Raw genomic sequence first — 19041 nt, 5'->3', positions numbered from 1 at the left:
ACAAGTTCTACTCTACTACAGTCCAAGCAGAGATCCGATACACGTATGCATCCTAGTCAATCCAACAGTAACTAGTAGTCCGTATATATATATATACACACTAAAGGAACCTCACTAGACTATAGGGTTGTCTCAACCTGAATAGTAGGCAACATGCAAAACGCACATATAGTGGGCATGAGTACCTAGACCTACCAGGGTACACAACTACACTATATCTAGCTACACATCCCTGGTGATATACGCGCCCTAACCATTGATCCTGAGACTCAAGCTCATATCATGGCACCATACTTATATATATAAAATCTAGTAACCATCCTATCCAGTATAAATTAATCCTCCATAAGTCATTGAACTTGTTCAGCTGACCTGACTTGAATATAAGTAGGACTTAACATTTTAGTTAATCCATTCCCTTATATAATAAATTAATCCTCCATAAGTCATTCAACTTGTTCAGCTGACCTGACTTAAATATAAGTAGGACTTAACATTTTTATTAATCCATTCCCTTATATAAAATAGGTAGGACTTAACTGATAAGTTAATCCATCCCTAGAATGCCACCGTCCCATACCGGTGCATTAAACCACACAATCCAACAATTGGTGTAACAATTAAGGAAATACATCAAATATTCCATAAATAACTATGATAAATATGATATCAAGTTATCACATAATATGAATGACTTATTATTTCTTTAAACTTCCTATATCATATGTCCTACGCAAACTGAATCTTATACATAATGATATTTTATTATACTGTTAAATAAGGATTCTCTATATCCAATTCATCCTACACATTTAATCTTAATTGCTAAAATATTTTAAAAGATTAAATCCATTCGTTTGTTTAAAACATTCAAATAGCAAGCATCATTATGATTGAGTCTATTTAAATTTATTAAAACCCAACCTAGTCCCTATTTAATGTTCAGGAATCCTAGGCATGTTTCTACGTTCCATCATTCCACAGATATGAAAAATATATAATTTAAACATGTAAAAATTCACATAAGAAATCAAATCAAAATCATGCATTTTATCAATTCGTAACACAAGAACAAATATGAACCAATTTCATAAAACCTATGTTCTAACCCAATTAAACATGCATAATTATTTAATTTTATGTGTTTAATAAATCCTGAAATTTCCTAGGCATGTACAGAAACACGAATCAAAGGGAAAGAGATAGAAGAAGAACTTGCCTTAAACTTTCGGATCGAAAGTTTTACTTCTTCTTCCTTGATCTTCTCTCTACATGATTTTTCTCCTCATTCCTTCCTTTTCCTCCTTCCCTCTCTAACACTATCTCTCTAGTATATATCACGTGAATATTTCTAACCCCCTTTTACAACCTATAGATATATATTTATAGGCTAAATAAAATAACCCTAACCCTTTTCCCAATCTAAGTCAACTAAAAAAAATAAATAAAAATAAAAATATTAAAAAGGTAAGCAAAATATGTTACGTATATAATTTATGTATATGTTTATTAAATAAATAAATTATACACATTCCATTATTTATTAATGGATTATCCAATAAAATTTAAGTTACCATAATATTATAAAGTAACTTAAAACATAACACGTATCAAATCTATGTATATTTTTATTATTTAAATAAACATATACATCAGATTAAATATTACTACCCAAATTACCATAAAAGTAATTAATAAATTACTTTCTCTTTTATATATATATATATATATATATATATATATATATATATATATATATATTAAAAAGGTAAGTAAAATATGTTATGTATATAATTTATGTATATGTTTATTAAATAAATAAATTATACACATTCCATTATTTATTAATGGATTATCCAATAATACTTAAGTTACCATAATATTATAAAGTAACTTAAAACATAACACGTATCAAATCTATGTATATTTTTATTATTTAAATATAAAACATATACATCAGATTAAATATTATTACCCAAGTTACCATAGAAATAATTAATAAATTACTTTCCTTTTTATATATGTATATAATATATATACATACATTATCCATGGGTAATAATCCATACATATCCAACCTCCTATCCAAATAGTCCATGGGACCCAATTGGTTGGCCCATTACTACTAACCATAACCATAAAAGAAAAATAAAATAAAATAATAAAAGAAAAGAAAACATTTAATTTACAATTAATCAAAACACCATTTAAGTACATAATCTAATTAAACAATTAACACATAGACAAATACAAATAATACATAGACACATAATCAAATAATCAAGTAATACCTAATTCAATTAAACACATAAGCAATTAGTCAAATAATTAATTAAATAATTAAAAAATACAATTAAAACAAATAAATAAATACCGAAACTATCCTTATAAAATTAGGGGTATTACATTCTTCCCCCCTAATAAAAGGAATTCCGTCCTCGGAATTCGCCTTTACTTTCTTCCATTATGCTTGAAAACTGTGAGCGAAAAACATCCTCATATTCCCAAATAGACGCAACCTCACTATAAGGGCTCCACTTAACTCTAATATACCAAGTGGTATACAGAGTTCCTATATTTTAAGAAACACAATAATCATACAATGCGTAGGTTGTATCAAATAACAACGTAATCCTCCTATGTCGACAAGGGAATGATCTACATACCTCCAAGTGCCATAGAATATATACACAAACTCATATGCACCCAGTGCTAATAATTTGGTAACGCTAATTCAGAGGTGACTGCCTCAATTGCGAAACACAATCTTCTAAAAGTCAATGTAATAAGTAAAATTGACCTTTCTCCAAAAATTGCCTTTTTTCCTACATAGAAAACAGAACGAGCAAACTATTCCCTGATAGAAAAACTCTAGTATACGAGTTCAACTATTTACAACATCCTACTGTTGCCTCCCAACCGCGTGCAGTTCAATATAAAGGGAAGTCTCTATTTTCGACATATTTTTAAATGAAGTCGAGGTCTGATTGTACAACCATTACTTCCATTTCCAACCAACAAATGAGAGGTATGCATTGTGAAAGATACAAAACCTCTAAAGTTGTCACACTAACCTCCTTGTGCCAACAATATCACAGACAAAATTCTGACAAGTGAAGTAAACACTTCCAACAGTCCATGAAAATCTAGGATATACGCCTCAAACATATCCTTTATGGTCTAATTTAATCTCTCGATTAATTCCTCCTTCTATATATATGAAGTAGAGTTGCTGCTCCAAAATCTTCATAAAGCTCCTTCGAAATAGCACTTTGCATCCATTAATATGGACATCCACATGCTATAGCACCACTATCACTGAACTATATAATTACTATGAAGTTCTAAAATAAGCATCACTCAAATTTATATCCTCAAGCGATCTTTCTCAATTCACCACTCGGATTCCATATGGAAAATTGAAATTCCAAATCAATGTCGATCCTTCCCACCAACTATCACTCCTGTTTAGTTCAACTTCCATATTTGTTATGGGAAGTGGCTAAAGATTCATATGATATCTAATGATCAACTTTCCACCTTTGTAGCAGGTTTTACACTTAGGACAATTATATACACGTCCCTATCCATACCTGTTCACCAAAACTGACATTTGATGTCGTGATGTACCTTCTAACCGTCTGGGTGTACCAAGAAAAATTATAAATTTCCATCTCAGTCGCCCGATAGTCATATCACTATTTATAGAAACTACTAACTCCTCCTCCAGTACCTTAAACTCCATCTGAGTAAGGTAACACCTTCTCTAGGGTCAGCTCCGATATTCAAAATTGACCTCCTGAACTATCTTGGTAATAACAAATGTTATTATTGCATCTATCTAAGCCGTCTCGTGATCCGTTATATTCGTATGAACTGATATCTTACCAGCTCGATCAAAATAGACAAAATGAAACTGATTTAATTTTATCAGTCAACCAATATCCCATCTAGAATCCTAACCCTTGCATCAAATCAGCAATCCCTCAACTAAATCCGTGAAAATGCTCTGTCATTTCCACTTCAGTATAGAAAATAGTTGCAAGAATCCAGTGATCTCTGATGGTCCATCTCTACTATTTAATAAATATTAGACTTAGAGAAAAAACACTATATTCCTCTTCCTGCCTGTCCTCCAAACATCTGCTTCATACTGTGAAGCATCATGTTTCTACTAGGGTGAATAAAGAACTAAGAGTTGTGAAACTCAATCCTTGCATCCTCCATCAAATTTGTCTACAGAAAGTACCGTTAGTCCGGTACCACCAGCTTTCGTCTGTACCCATTGTTTAAATTGGAGCATCTTCAAAAGCGAATTATGTAACTAAATCTATCCACCACTGATCCGTGATAAACTTGCCGATATTAAAAATCAATCGGTAATTCAATTTATCAATAGTTAACTATGACTTTAACTCAACAAAAGTCAACAAATTACGACCTTTCCATACATACCATGCACCTCATCTTTATATAAGTATTTGGTCTCACCATCTTGTCTTTGACACACCCTGCTTCTTTAAGACAAGTTAATGACAATCTGACTTCTTTATCTAACTTCAAAAGAACATGAAATCTTCTCATCCTCTACATAAGTCATCAATTTCCTTGCAACAACTAATTGTTGCAAATTGTGACTAAAAAAATAATTCCATATTATTTATGGAAATGAAGAGACTTAGTTTCCTCCTCCATGTGCAACACGGGCAAATTCCTCCCAATGACACACCCTCTTGAATAAATTCTTGATTAAGAATTTACTGATGAAATTTTATTCAGTCTCCTATCCTCACTCGGCGTCATTCCAATAAGTACTTAATCCAGTACTAAATCCTCCTTCTAACTTGGTAACAACTTCTGAAATTTTTAAGAAGATGTTCAGCAAATCCAGCACCTCTAATATATCATCATGGCATTTTAGTGATCTTTATTTACCACTACCTCACGCATACCGAAACATTAACAATCACCAATATCATGGCGTTGTAATATGATACGAATCCATACCTAACGTAAAGTATATCAAATTAATCGTTCTAGATTGTTTGACTCGTAGTGATGATTTAATTATCCCATCCCAAAACACACCATAATGACACATGTCCAGGTCCAATAGATTGGTTAGATTTATATGTATCTACCAAATCTTATGACCGTATGCTCACAAATTTAACGTAAATAGCGTTATGACTCCATGTTATTAAAACAATAATTAGTTGATCACACACTTATGTCTCCAACTAAACCACATACCAAATCCCGAGTAATTAACAAAAAAAAATAAATAAAACACGTATGATAAACACAATAGAACAAAATATACTCCTCCTTAGGACATCGTTCTTTCTAGAAAAGAAAGTCTCCTTTGAAATCAACCTAACTAGATTGTTTCAAAATTTTCTTTTATAATTTCGTAAATAATCATTCAACCTCGAAACATATCCTTTAAAACATCGCTTAAAAGTACAAATGTTTTCCTAAGCAAATACCAAGGGCTCAACCCTCATCCTCCTTATATGCGGAATGTAAACTGTCTTACTTGACTTTATAAATCGAATTAGAACGTCACAACATAATACCAATGCCTTTTTGTATGTGATTTAAAAATTATGTATTTCGTTCTGATAAGAACACATCCGATCCCCAAACTTCTGAACAATACTTCTTATATACCTCTTTTAGAGATGACAAGAAAGATTTAATTATTTGTAGATTGATCAACCCCAATTCTACTAATAACATTCGCTATACTACTAGCAATTTAGATCACCTCGCGCAATCATCCCTCTTCAAGATTTAGTACCCTCTCTATTGGATACACATAAATCTCCTCCATTAGGATCCTCTTCGGCTCCTACTCCTTGCTTGTCTACTTTTTGAGATCAACTGAAGTCGTGTTGGTCCCGATATGCGGTGACTTATCACGTACACCTAAATCCTTCATTGGCTTATACTTTTAAAGTAACGCCAAACGAACCTAAACCATCAATCCTTAACTCTGCCTTCTGGCAATGAAATCGATAACATACTCCTCTACTCCTTTGGGTCTTTATTGCTTTCGCCTTGAACCCATCCTTTTTCTAATGCCAACCATTCTATGACTACAGAATATAATTGACATCAGCTCCTCCTAACAAACCGTAAATAAAGTACAACGAATCCTAATATGGGCTCTAAGTTTTAAGAGACGCAACGCGGAAGTCACATAATGAAAGACACTCTTAAGGAGTGCTCTGATACCAACTGTGATACCCCCGAATTTTCAAATGCGGGTTGGCCAGGCCCACGCCCGAATACCCGAGGATATCAAAAAAAAATTGATAATAAACGAATACAGAGTACAAAAGAATAAAAAAGAATAAATAAAATGCTGACAAGAAACTAAAATGATAATCTAATAATAAACCTCATAATATATTTTCATTAATTAATAAACTCTTCTGATACAACTGATCCTTCAAAATACAACTCGGGAATCCATTTTGTGTGGACCCCTAGAAAATCCAAACTAAACAAATGACAGTAATCTAAAACAGGAAACTGAATCATAAAGGAACTCCTACGTAGCATAGGAAGAATGAAGTAGACTGATCCCCGCTCAGCATGAACAACCTCTACTCCTGACGAACACCTGAAAAATAATGGTGGGTCAGGCCCACAAACAAGTTCTACTCTACTACAGTCCAAGCAGAGATCCGATACACGTATACATCCTAGTCAATCCAACAGTAACTAGTAGTCCGTATATATATATATACACACTAAAGGAACCTCACTAGACTATAGGGTTGTCTCAACCTGAATAGTAGGCAACATGCAAAATGCACATATAGTGGGCATGAGTACCTAGACCTACCAGGGTACACAACTACACTATATCTAGCTACACATCCCTGGCGATATACGCGCCCTAACCATTGATCCTGAGACTCAAGTTCATATCATGGCACCATACTTATATATATAAAATCTAGTAACCATCCTATCCAGTATAAATTAATCCTCCATAAGTCATTGAACTTGTTCAGCTGACCTGACTTGAATATAAGTAGGACTTAACATTTTAGTTAATCCATTCCCTTATATAATAAATTAATCCTCCATAAGTCATTCAACTTGTTCAGCTGACCTGACTTAAATATAAGTAGGACTTAACATTTTTATTAATCCATTCCCTTATATAAAATAGGTAGGACTTAACTGATAAGTTAATCCATCCCTAGAATGCCACCGTCCCATACCGGTGCATTAAACCACACAATCCAACAATTGGTGTAACAATTAAGGAAATACATCAAACATTCCATAAATAACTATGATAAATATGATATCAAGTTATCACATAATAGGAATGACTTATTATTTCTTTAAACTTCCTATATCATATGTCCTACGCAAACTGAATCTTATACATGATGATATTTTATTATACTGTTAAATAAGGATTCTCTATATCCAATTCATCCTACACATTTAATCTTAATTGCTAAAATATTTTAAAAGATTAAATCCATTCGTTTGTTTAAAACATTCAAATAGCAAGCATCATTATGATTGAATCTATTTAAATTTATTAAAACCCAAACCTAGTCCCTATTTAATGTTCAGGAATCCTAGGCATGTTTCTACGTTCCATCATTCCACAGATATGAAAAATACATAATTTAAACATGTAAAAATTCACATAAGAAATCAAATCAAAATCATGCATTTTATCAATTCATAACACAAAAACAAATATGAACCAATTTCATAAAACCTATGTTCTAACCCAATTAAACATGCATAATTATTTAATTTTATGTGTTTAATAAATCCTGAAATTTCCTAGGCATGTACAGAAACACGAATCAAAGGGAAAGAGATAGAAGAAGAACTTGCCCTAAACTTTCGGATCGAAAGTTAAACTTCTTCTTCCTTAATCTTCTCTCTACAGGATTTTTCTCCTCATTCCTTCCTTTTCCTCCTTCCCTCTCCAACACTATCTCTCTTGTATATATCACGTGAATATTTCTAACCCCCTTTTACAACCTATAGATATATATTTATAGGCTAAATAAAATAACCCTAACCCTTTTCCCAATCCAAGTCAACTAAAAAAAAAAATGAAAATAAAAATATTAAAAAGGTAAGCAAAATATGTTACGTATATAATTTATGTATATGTTTATTAAATAAATAAATTATACACATTCCATTATTTATTAATGGATTATCCAATAATATTTAAGTTACCATAATATTATAAAGTAACTTAAAACATAACACGTATCAAATCTATGTATATTTTTATTATTTAAATAAACATATACATCAGATTAAATACTATTACCCAAATTACCATAAAAGTAATTAATAAATTACTTTCTCTTTTATATATATATATATATATTAAAAAGGTAAGTAAAATATGTTACGTATATAATTTATGTATATGTTTATTAAATAAATAAATTATACACATTCCATTATTTATTAATGGATTATCCAATAATACTTAAGTTACCATAATATTATAAAGTAACTTAAAACATAACACGTATCAAATCTATGTATATTTTTATTATTTAAATATAAAACATATACATCAGATTAAATAATACTACCCAAGTTACCATAGAAATAATTAATAAATTACTTTCATTTTTATATATGTATATAATATATATACATACATTATCCATGGGTAATAATCCATACATATCCAACCTCCTATCCAAGTAGTCCATGGGACCCAATTGGTTGGCCCATTACTACTAACCATAACCATAAAAGAAAAATAAAATAAAATAATAAAAGAAAAGAAAACATTTAATTTACAATTAATCAAAACACCATTTAAGCACATAATCTAATTAAACAATTAACACATAGACAAATAAAAATAATACATAGACACATATTCAAATAATCAAGTAGTACCTAATTTAATTAAACACATAAGCAATTAGTCAAATAATTAATTAAATAATTAAAAAATACAATTAAAACAAATAAATACCGAGACTATCCTTTTAAAATTAGGGGTATTACACCAATGGTATCGTCTTTTTCCTCAACACCTTCTGCTGTGTGTCAAGGATCTAAACTGGTCCCTCCTCGTAAGAAACATCCTCATCAATGTCTACATCAACCCAACTCAAAATGTGAGACGGATCCAGCTCGTACTTCCGTAGCATTGATACATGAAAGGCATTATGAACTTTGTCCATCTACGGTGGCAAAGCAAGTCTGTAGGCAACCTCTCCTACACGGTCCAAGATCTCAAAAGGCCCAATGAATCGTGGCGACAACTTGCCACTCTTTCCGAACATCATCAACCCTTTCCGTGGAGAAACCTGAAGAAAAACGTGATATCCCACCTCAAAGGATAACGGTCGCCTCCGCCTATCTGCATAGCTCTTCTGTCAGCTCTGAGCCGTGAGCAGCCTCTATCTAATCAACTTAATTTTCTCGGTAGTCTCGAGTACAATGTCGGGTCCTAAGGCGGCTGTCTCGCCCACCTCAGTCCAACAGACAGGAGACCTACAAGGTCTACCATACAACGCCTCAAATGGAGCCATCTGAATACTTGCCTGATAACTGTTGTTGTAGGCAAACTCAATAAGTGGAAGGTGATCCTCCCAACTACCACCCAAGTCAAGTACACAGGCCCGAAGCATATCCTCCAAGATCTGGATAGTACGCTCTAACTGGCCGTCCGTCTGTGGATGGAATGTCGTGCTAAGGTGCAACGCTGAGCCAAACGCTGCTTGAAGTCCTTTCCAGAACTTCGAGGTGAACTTGGCATCTCTATCCGACACAATAGTCACTGGAACTCCGTGCAATCTCACAATCTCCTTCACATAAAGGACACCAAGTGCCTCTGCATCATTTGTTGCCTTAATAGGCAAAAAGTGAGCAGTCTTGGTCAACCTATCAATAATGACCCATACGGCTTCATTTCCCCTCCGTGACCTAGGAAGACCTGTCACAAAATCCATGGCAATCTCCTCCCATTTCCACTGCGCTACCGGCAATGGTTGCAATAAACCAGCTGGTCTCTGGTGCTCGGCCTTCACCTGCTGACAGGTAAGGCACTTAGCCACAAATTGTGCAACATCCTTCTTCATTCCACTCCACCAATACTGACTTCTTAGATTGTGATACATTTTGGTACCACCCGGATGAACTGCAAAGCGGGAAGTATGAAACTCCCGTAAGACGCCCTCACGACAAACTGTAGGAACAACCAACAAACCCCTAAACCGTAGACCTCCATTTGCATGTAAGGTCCAATCCTTCACGATCTCGCCACTGGAGATCAAAGTGTAAATGGCATCCAAATCTGAATCTTGTCTCTGTGACTCAATCACCCATCTAACAAGAGTGGGTTGAGCCACGAGACTAAACAAGAATGATGACTCACTGCCATCATCATCATCATCAAAACAATATAATCCCATTTCAGCCAAATTTTCCAGCATTTTCCATTTCCGAATGGCTAAACTAGCCAAAGTCCCACGAGATTTCCGGCTTAAAGCATCAGCTACCACATTTGCCTTACCAGGATGATACTGTAAATCAAAGTTATAGTCTTCTAAGAATTCAACCCATCGCCTCTGTCTGTTGTTCAAGTCCTTTTGGGAGAAAAGGTACTTGAGACTCTTGTGATCCGAGAACACCTCAAATCTCTCACCATACAAATAGTGTCTCCAACACTTTAAAGCAAATACAACTGCCGCTAACTCTAAGTCATGAGTAGGGTAGTTAAGCTCGTGAGTCTTCAACTGTCGAGACCCATAAGCCACTACTCTATCTTCTTGCATCAGTACACAACCCAAACCATCACGTGAGGCGTCACAATAGATCACATAACCCAAGCCACGCTCAGGTATCACCAACACCGGAGCCTTAGTCAACCTTGTTTTCAACTCTTGAAAGGATGATTCACAGGCCTCATTCCATGCAAACTTGATCCCTTTCCTGGTCAATCTGGTCATAGGAGCTGCCAAACGGGAAAAATCCTTCACAAATCTCCGATAATAACCCGCTAGGCCAAGAAAACTCCGGATCTCAAAGACATTCTTGGGTTGCTCCCAACTCAAAACTGCCTCTATTTTTGAAAGATCAACTGAAACCCTACCTTCCGAGACAACATGTCCCAAAAATTTCACCTCTTGTAGCCAAAACTCACACTTTTCATACTTAGCGTACAAACGGTGCTCCCGTAGAATCTGCAACACTATACCCAAATGGACCTCGTGCTCTTCCCGAGTCCGTGAATACACAAGAATATCATCCACAAAAACTACCACAAACTGATCCAAGTAATCGTGGAAGACACGGTTCATTAAATCCATGAATGCCGCCGGCGCATTGGTTAAACCAAAAGGCATAACAAGAAACTCGTAATGTCCATACCGCGTACAGAACGCGGTCTTTGGAATATCCTCCTCTCTAACCCGTAACTGATAATAGCCTGACCTCAAGTCAATCTTTGAAAAATAACTAGCTCCCCTCAACTGATCAAATAAATCATCTATCCTTGGTAAAGGATACTTGTTCTTGATGGTGGCATGATTCAATTTTCGGTAATCAATGCACAACCTCAAAGAACCATCTTTCTTCTTAACGAACAAGACCGGTGCACCCCACGGTGACACACTCGGTCGGATAAAGCCTTTCATCTTCAAATCATCAAGTTGCTTCTTCAATTCTTCTAATTCAATCGGTGCCATACAATACGGTGCCATAGAGATTGGCGCAGTACCAGGCATCAAATCAATAGCAAATTCCACTTCTCGGTGTGGAGGCAACTTAGTCAAGTCCTCCGGAAACACATCCAGAAAATCACGCACAACTGTTAGATAATCAACCCCATAAAACTCAACGTCATCATCGGCGAAAAGACTAGCCAAGAAGAATGTCTGCCGATCTCGACCCCTAACACCATAAAATGAATGAGTGAGAGGATTACACCGATCTCCCACAAAACATAATCAATCCCCATCCGGGGTACACACTGAAACTCTACCCCCGAAACAATCAATGATAACTCTGAAGGATGACAACCAGTCCATCCCAAGAATGACGTCAAATCTCGTCATCTCGAGAAGGATGAGATCGAACTCAAGAACACGTCCGGCAATTGTGATGGAACAACTCCCACAAACTCTACTAAGAGCAACTGAACCCCCGATAGGCGTGTCAACACAAAGCGGTCTGTCTAACTGACTGACCTCTAAACCCAATGCCCGTGCAAATGATGAAGCAATGAATGAATAAGAAGCACTGGAATCAAACAATACACGAGCCCAAGAATGGGACACAAGAAACATACCCCTGACAACTGAAGGACTGGATGGTGACTCGGCTGGAGTGAGTGCAAACAGGCGACCCTGGGTCCTCTGCCCCTGAGAACTGCCTGCCTGATAGCCAGACTGCTGAGTAGGTGCACTCGAAGAAGCTCCCCTACCAGGTCGAGAACTCTGGGCTAACATAGTTGGCTGAGATGGCTGAGGTGGTGGTGGTGGTCGAAACCCTGACTGAACTGTGGCAGACTACATCTGCCTCTGCTGTGAACCTCCACCTCTGCCCAAACCACTGCCTCGCTGTGGACAATCTTTCACCCTATGGCCTTGCTGGCCACACCCGAAACATCCACCAGACGCCACCTGAATCTGAGTACACTGGGACTTGTGATGCCCTGGTTGCCCACACTTGAAATAAATCATCTGAACTACCTGTGTCTAAGTGCATTGGGACTTGTAATGTCTCAATTGCCCGCATCTGAAATAAGTAACATTCGGTCTAGAAGACCCCATGGACACTGAAGCTGTGGGTGCAGATCTGACTGGCTGCTGTCCTCTGAACCCTGATTGCTCATGTTTCTGCTTCTTACTTGATTGACCTTCGGAGAAAGTACTCATACCCCTGTTGTGCTTGTAGAACTCCCTGATAGCCTTGTTGTCCTTGCTCTCAGCCTCAACCACTAAAGCTTTTCGCACTGCTTTTGCATACTCTGTCGGTTCTGAAGCAGCTACAATTGGCCTAATGGTAAGATCAAGGCCATCAACAAATTTCTCAATCTTTCCTTCTTCATCATTAGCAATTCCCGATGCAAACCTCAAAAGTGATGTAAACTTGTTTTCATACTCTGTAACTGTCATACTTCCTTACTTTAACCCATCAAACTCCTTTTTTAGTTCCCTCCGCTTAGGCGCTGGAAAGTACTTCTCATAATACAACTTCTTGAATGTAGCATATGTCATAGTATCCAGATTATGGGTGTGAGAAACGGTCTTCCACCAAATCTCAGCATCGCCCACAAAATTGTAAGTAGCCAATGTAATCTTCAACTTGTCCGTTGCCAAATTCATGGCATTAATATGCTTCTCCACCCTATCCATGAAACTATCCGCAACAAGCGGATCTGGACCGCCCTCAAACAGAGTTGGCATCAATTTCACAAACTTTACAATGTGGTAAAGAGTATCATCTAACTCATTTTTCTTTGGAGGTGGTGGTGGTGGTGCCGGTGGTGGCACAAACTGTGACGATGACGCACCTGTCGGTCGATATGCATCAAAAATAGCCTCCTGAACGGCTAACCTCAACTACTCCCTATTTATCTGAAAAGGTGGGTCAACGGTCCCCCTCGCTTGTCCCTCTCTTGGTGGGACCAAATCACGCAATAAGATATCTTCCTCAACTTGCTCCTGATCCCTTTCCACGGGATTGGAGCTAGAACTTTCCCCGGGATCCCTTCGTATTGCCATGAAGCTATAAGAAAATGAAACGGATCAATTACGATGACACTAAAATACGCACAAGAATGGAGTCCTCACACGAATGATTTGACAAGAATGGAAACACATAAACACTTTCCATACTTCCAAAATACCCAACTAAGGATAAACATAATCATAATAATATACAACAACATTAACCACTTAACACGTAATGATATAAGCATTTAAACAATTAAGCATGCCTTTCAAATAATTAAACACCTTAACATATAAGCATGCAATCACGTAAGCAATTAAACAAGTAAGTAAATAACTCAACTCCCCATGCAATCCTAGGTAGGCCTCTACCCGTCGTCCTAATGGTATTCGAACCATGGCTCTGATACCAAATTTGTAACGACTCGAAAAGATACTAAAATAATAATAAAATCTATAAAAATTTCGGCATGACTTCCGCAGAAAACGTCCCTCAACAACCTGTAGAAATACAAAAATAAATGCAATGGCCTCACTGGGCCTTAAATCTAACTTATCCTGTCCCAACGCACAATTCAAATATTATACTACATTCCCAAAATAGTTACATACATACAAAAGTCCCGTTCCTCCATCTCATCCAAACATGGAACCCACTTAAGTTACATCAAATTACAGTCCATAAAATGTAGCTAGAGTTAAAAGTCCATAGCTTACAACATTATACTAATTAAACTAAAGTGTCACAAAGTAGTTAATATTACATTTACAAAATATTAGAGTCTAATACAAAAGATAACAAAATAGAATGGGTCTTCAAGCTCATCTAAACCTGTGGTGGACCGTCGTCCACCACCTCTTTTCCATATCCTGAAAAAAATGTTAAAAATAAGGGGGTGAGCATAAGCTCAGTAGGAAGTGTCTAAGACACACTTCTTATGTCCCCGTGAATCCATACAATGAATAGATAAAAAGTGAACGGGATCATGCCATCGGAAAACACCCATTCGCAACCACAATAACAAGTATATAACAAATATCAACCAATCACAAATTTACCACGATGTCATGAAGTGCAATGTTATGCAAATGTCACTCCCCATTTCCGAAACAATTCCGTTTCAACAACCAAACCGTTAGTGTAGTCCGACCCAAGGCACCTCCATGGCATCACGAAAGGAAGGTTGGTTAACTATCCACGACCACAAGGCACCTCCAAGGCGTCGCACCCGGCCTAGTTAACTCAACTACATTCCCTTCTAGACTACACCAACATCACGGACCACTAGGCGCCTCCTAGGCGTCCAATTTTCACAACACTTTTAGAAAATATTTTCCCCAAAACAATTTTTATTTATTCTAACAATTATTTTTCCCCCTTTCTCTTTCCCAATGGATGCATGAATACTTCATGCTTCAAATCATTAATTTAACTATATATTTTCACACTTTTCCATTTATATTATCATCACAATTTAATGAAAATTTCTAAACATTCATTTCCTTTATTTATTTATAACCATAGCATCCATTTTTCTTCAAGACAATAAATAAATAAATAATCATGGAAACATACAACACATTAAACACTAAGCATGCTCATTTATATGAACTCAAATAACACAAGGAGCACAATTATTATTATAATTACAAAGAACTACAACAATAACAAGCTAAGTAATTAAAATTTAGCATGCTTAGAATCAAATTTAAGGGAAAAAATTCACCAAAGACTAAGAAATTGTAGATTAGAACACCCCTACCTCAAATTGATGAAAACCCCCAATTTGAGCCCAAGAACCCTAGAATTTTGAACTCCTTGGAGTGCACCAAATGATGATTGGTTCCTATCAAATTGATGGCCTTAACGAGCTCAACAATTTTGCTTCACAATGTTCTACCAAAATCCAAAAGATTAAAGCTAGATCAAGCTTTTGAGATTGCAAAAAGAAAAAAAACAAAGTGAGATGCCGAGAGGGGAAAGGATGCAACAGAAAGAGAGAAAGGAAACAGTTGACTCATGAAATGGCCTTATGGCCCTTTTTGATGTTTTTAATAGTGGTGGGGCCCACTTGTTTTATTTCTTTTTCTTTTAACCTTAATTATATATATATACATATACATATATATAAGCATAACTATTACATTTCCACTTTGTATATTCTTATTTGCATCTAATCTCTAGGGATAATGGTAATAACTTGCTGTTAAAAAACAAATAAAATATTGTTGGAAAAAGGAATGTGTTTAGTAAATAATCTTAGTTTGTAAATGGAACTTAGTTAACCATCATCTATCCATATCTGATTTCTCAAAGAGGCATCAGACCCTAAATAAAAACCCTATAATGGATTTCTTCTGTCATATGTTACTGGTATCATGTTATAATGGGTTGTAACATTGATACGATATTTCGTTATTCTTTGCTTCTCTCTTTTAGTAGGATGAGAAAAATACTTCATGTGTGAGACCAGCAGTGGTGTTGTAGTGCATATTGTCTTACTTTGTTTCTGTTATGGGTGGTAAACTGCTCCTGCTTTCAATATGCTATTTCCAAATTTACTGACCCCTTTTTCTGTACCAACCAAAAGGGTTATCTAGATTGGAGTTTCTAGAATAGTTGAAGAGATCGGATTACTATATATAACTAGATTTGCGCTCTATATATCACAATTATTTAAGCACATTTTTCTTTTCTTTTTTGTTTTTTCATTTCTTCAGAGGATATATGGCTCCCGAATATGCAATGAGGGGTTATTTGACAGACAAAGCCGATGTTTACAGCTTTGGGGTTGTTTTATTGGAGATTGTCAGTGGGAAAAGCAATACAAGTTACAGGCCAAAGGAGGAGTTTGTTTACCTTCTTGATTGGGTAAAGTTTTCTTCTCTTTAGAATCATAGATGGTCTTTTGTCACACTTCTAGAGCTTGCACTTGTTTCTACTATTTATACATCATAGATAGTCTTTTGTCACACTTCTAGAGCTTGCACTTGTTTCTACTATTTATACTTGACTTCAAATGCACTCTGAGAAACATGAAATATAATTATTCTTTTTGCAAAAATGCCAAAAACCAGCCTTAAATTAGATTCAATGGAAAAACTTTTGTAAACCGTTCAATCTCCCATGAATGTAATATCTCAAAATAACATTGTTTCTTACATGATGTCAAGTAGATCCACATATTATTATTATTATTTTTGTCTTTTGCAGGTAATGTAAAGAGTGAGATAAAAAGAATAGAAAAGGAAAGGAAATTGATACTCAAATCGAATTCTTATTGAATGAGAGTACTATGATAACTTCAGATGCATTGCATACAAGTAACTGGCTTTTGTTGGTTCGAGTGATGCGAATATGTTTGATGTTTGTGTTTTAAATATTTGTTATGAAGTTTCACTTGCACCTAAAAGAAAAATATGTTTGTTTTGAAATGAAAAAATAAATAAATAAAATGATTGGCTTCATTTCGAGTAGCTTTATGATGAAAATGCCCTTGTATGTTCCTTATGTGTGTGTAAATAATTTTCTCTTGACAAATAACTCAAACACCTACTTCGTCCGTATAAAAGCTAGACTTGAACCCATATACCACTGTAACCCTTGGTGGTATATATTCCTTGTATATATAGACTTTAAAGTTTGTGTTTCATGCTTTTAAGTTAGTTGGAAAGTAGGATAAAAAAATAAAAAATCTCAGTATTTTGTCTCCGCGTGGAATTGCAGGCTTATGTTTTGCAAGAGCAAGGAAACCTTTTAGAACTTGTGGATCCAATTCTGGGTTCAAACTACTCAAAAGAAGAGGCAATGAGGATGTTAAACTTGTCTCTTTTATGCACCAACCTATCTCCCACCCTTAGACCATCCATGTCATCTGTGGTGAGTATGGTCGAAGGTAATAGCCCAATCCAAGTGCCAATAGTGAAGCGTAGTTCAGTCAACGACGACATGAGGTTTAAATCATTTGAGAAGATATTACAGGACAGCCAGACAAACATCTCGGCATTCTCTGTGGACAGTCAGGTGCAGGGGAGCATATCTATGGATGGGCCATGGACTGGTTCTTCGGTTTCTATCCCAAGTAACAGAACTTCATCAAGCAAGCTTCTTCCAGATCTTTATGACGTGAATTTGGAATAATTTATGAATATGTGATGTGTCTGTAATTGTAGCACTTTGAAATTATATTTATCTAAACTTTGTGCAATTCTATCTTAAATTATACTTATGATGTTATTTTTTACTAAGAGGTGAAAAGATGATGTACATATTTACTTTTTGAAGCATAGAGAAGTCCTGTACTTATTTTAAAGATGATGAGATTTGAATTTTGAACCATTCCATTCTATATAAATGAATGCTAGTCATCATCAAGATATTACTTCTATTTATTTATTTATTTCCTAGTAGAAGAAACTACTTATTTCTCCTATTTATTTATTTCCTGGTAGAAGAAACTACTTATTTCTCCTATAAATGAATGCTAGTTCGCACGGATTGAATTCGCAGATTCACGAATTATTGCCCACTCCTAGTTTTCAAGCTGAATAAAGCCTGCAAATGGTATGAATATTTATGAAATGTAAGAGCAGAGAAGTAAATAATTTGATTCATTCGAAAGCACTAGTGTTAGTAGAAAATGGTATATTTTGCTTTATCATTTTATGAGTGTGAGCTTTATTTTGAGGTTCTACTTCTTTTAAATGATGAAATTATCGAATTTGCAGATTCACGGATTGGTAGCGGATTCAAAAAAATCGAATCCGTAGCTCACGGATCAAATTACAAATTGGACTATTAAAAATTCAATCCGAAAGTCCGATTCAATCCCGATCCGTGAGACTTACATATATATATATATATTCAAAGAATGTATTAGTTAATTTAATAATTGATAATCATTTAATGGATTCTAAGAATTTACTAATTAATGATTATTTAAATATATGAATTAATGGTAATAAATTGAAAATTAATTTATTGAGTTATGGTTTAAAAATAAATAATATTAGACTTTTTAATAAAATCTCTAATTTGTGAATTCAATTCGACTCGATCCATTATTCAAAGAATTCAATTCGATCCGCGAAATAACGAATTCAGATATTTTCAATTCGTTGAAAATGAATCAAAATAAAATTAACGACTAATTCAATCAAATCTGCGACCACCTACTGAAAACACAATTACCGACCTACACAAGCCACCTTGTATGACTTTGCACCTATCAGTCGCCAAAGCATTTAATGTGGTTGCATTTTGTCTACAAAAGGCATCAACTTTTTCCCGCGGTTCTTTGAGGTACAGCTTCAACGTGTTTACTCAAAATGA

General features: G+C 35.3%; 1 protein-coding gene across 2 annotated transcripts in view; it reads left to right on the top strand.

Annotated features, from left to right (window-relative positions):
- The window catches only part of LOC132308636 (probable LRR receptor-like serine/threonine-protein kinase At1g53440), a 38664-nt gene extending 20580 nt beyond the window's left edge, over positions 1–18084 (top strand). For both annotated transcript variants that reach the window (XM_059806777.1, XM_059806776.1), the window contains 2 exons: positions 16431–16581; positions 17437–18084. In XM_059806777.1, the coding sequence (XP_059662760.1) occupies positions 16431–16581; positions 17437–17850 (565 nt within the window). In that variant the 3' untranslated portion in view covers positions 17851–18084. The remainder of the gene's footprint in view (positions 1–16430; positions 16582–17436) is intronic.
- The last annotated feature ends 957 nt before the right edge of the window (positions 18085–19041 follow it).

This window comes from Cornus florida, unplaced genomic scaffold, assembly GCF_030987335.1.
Source record: "Cornus florida cultivar Cherokee Brave unplaced genomic scaffold, ASM3098733v1 CherokeeBrave_3.0.0_Hap2_Chr05, whole genome shotgun sequence".
Classification (NCBI taxonomy): Eukaryota; Viridiplantae; Streptophyta; class Magnoliopsida; order Cornales; family Cornaceae; genus Cornus; species Cornus florida.
The sequence above is the reverse complement of the archived record's forward strand: the minus strand, read 5'-3'. Positions and strand labels throughout refer to the sequence as shown.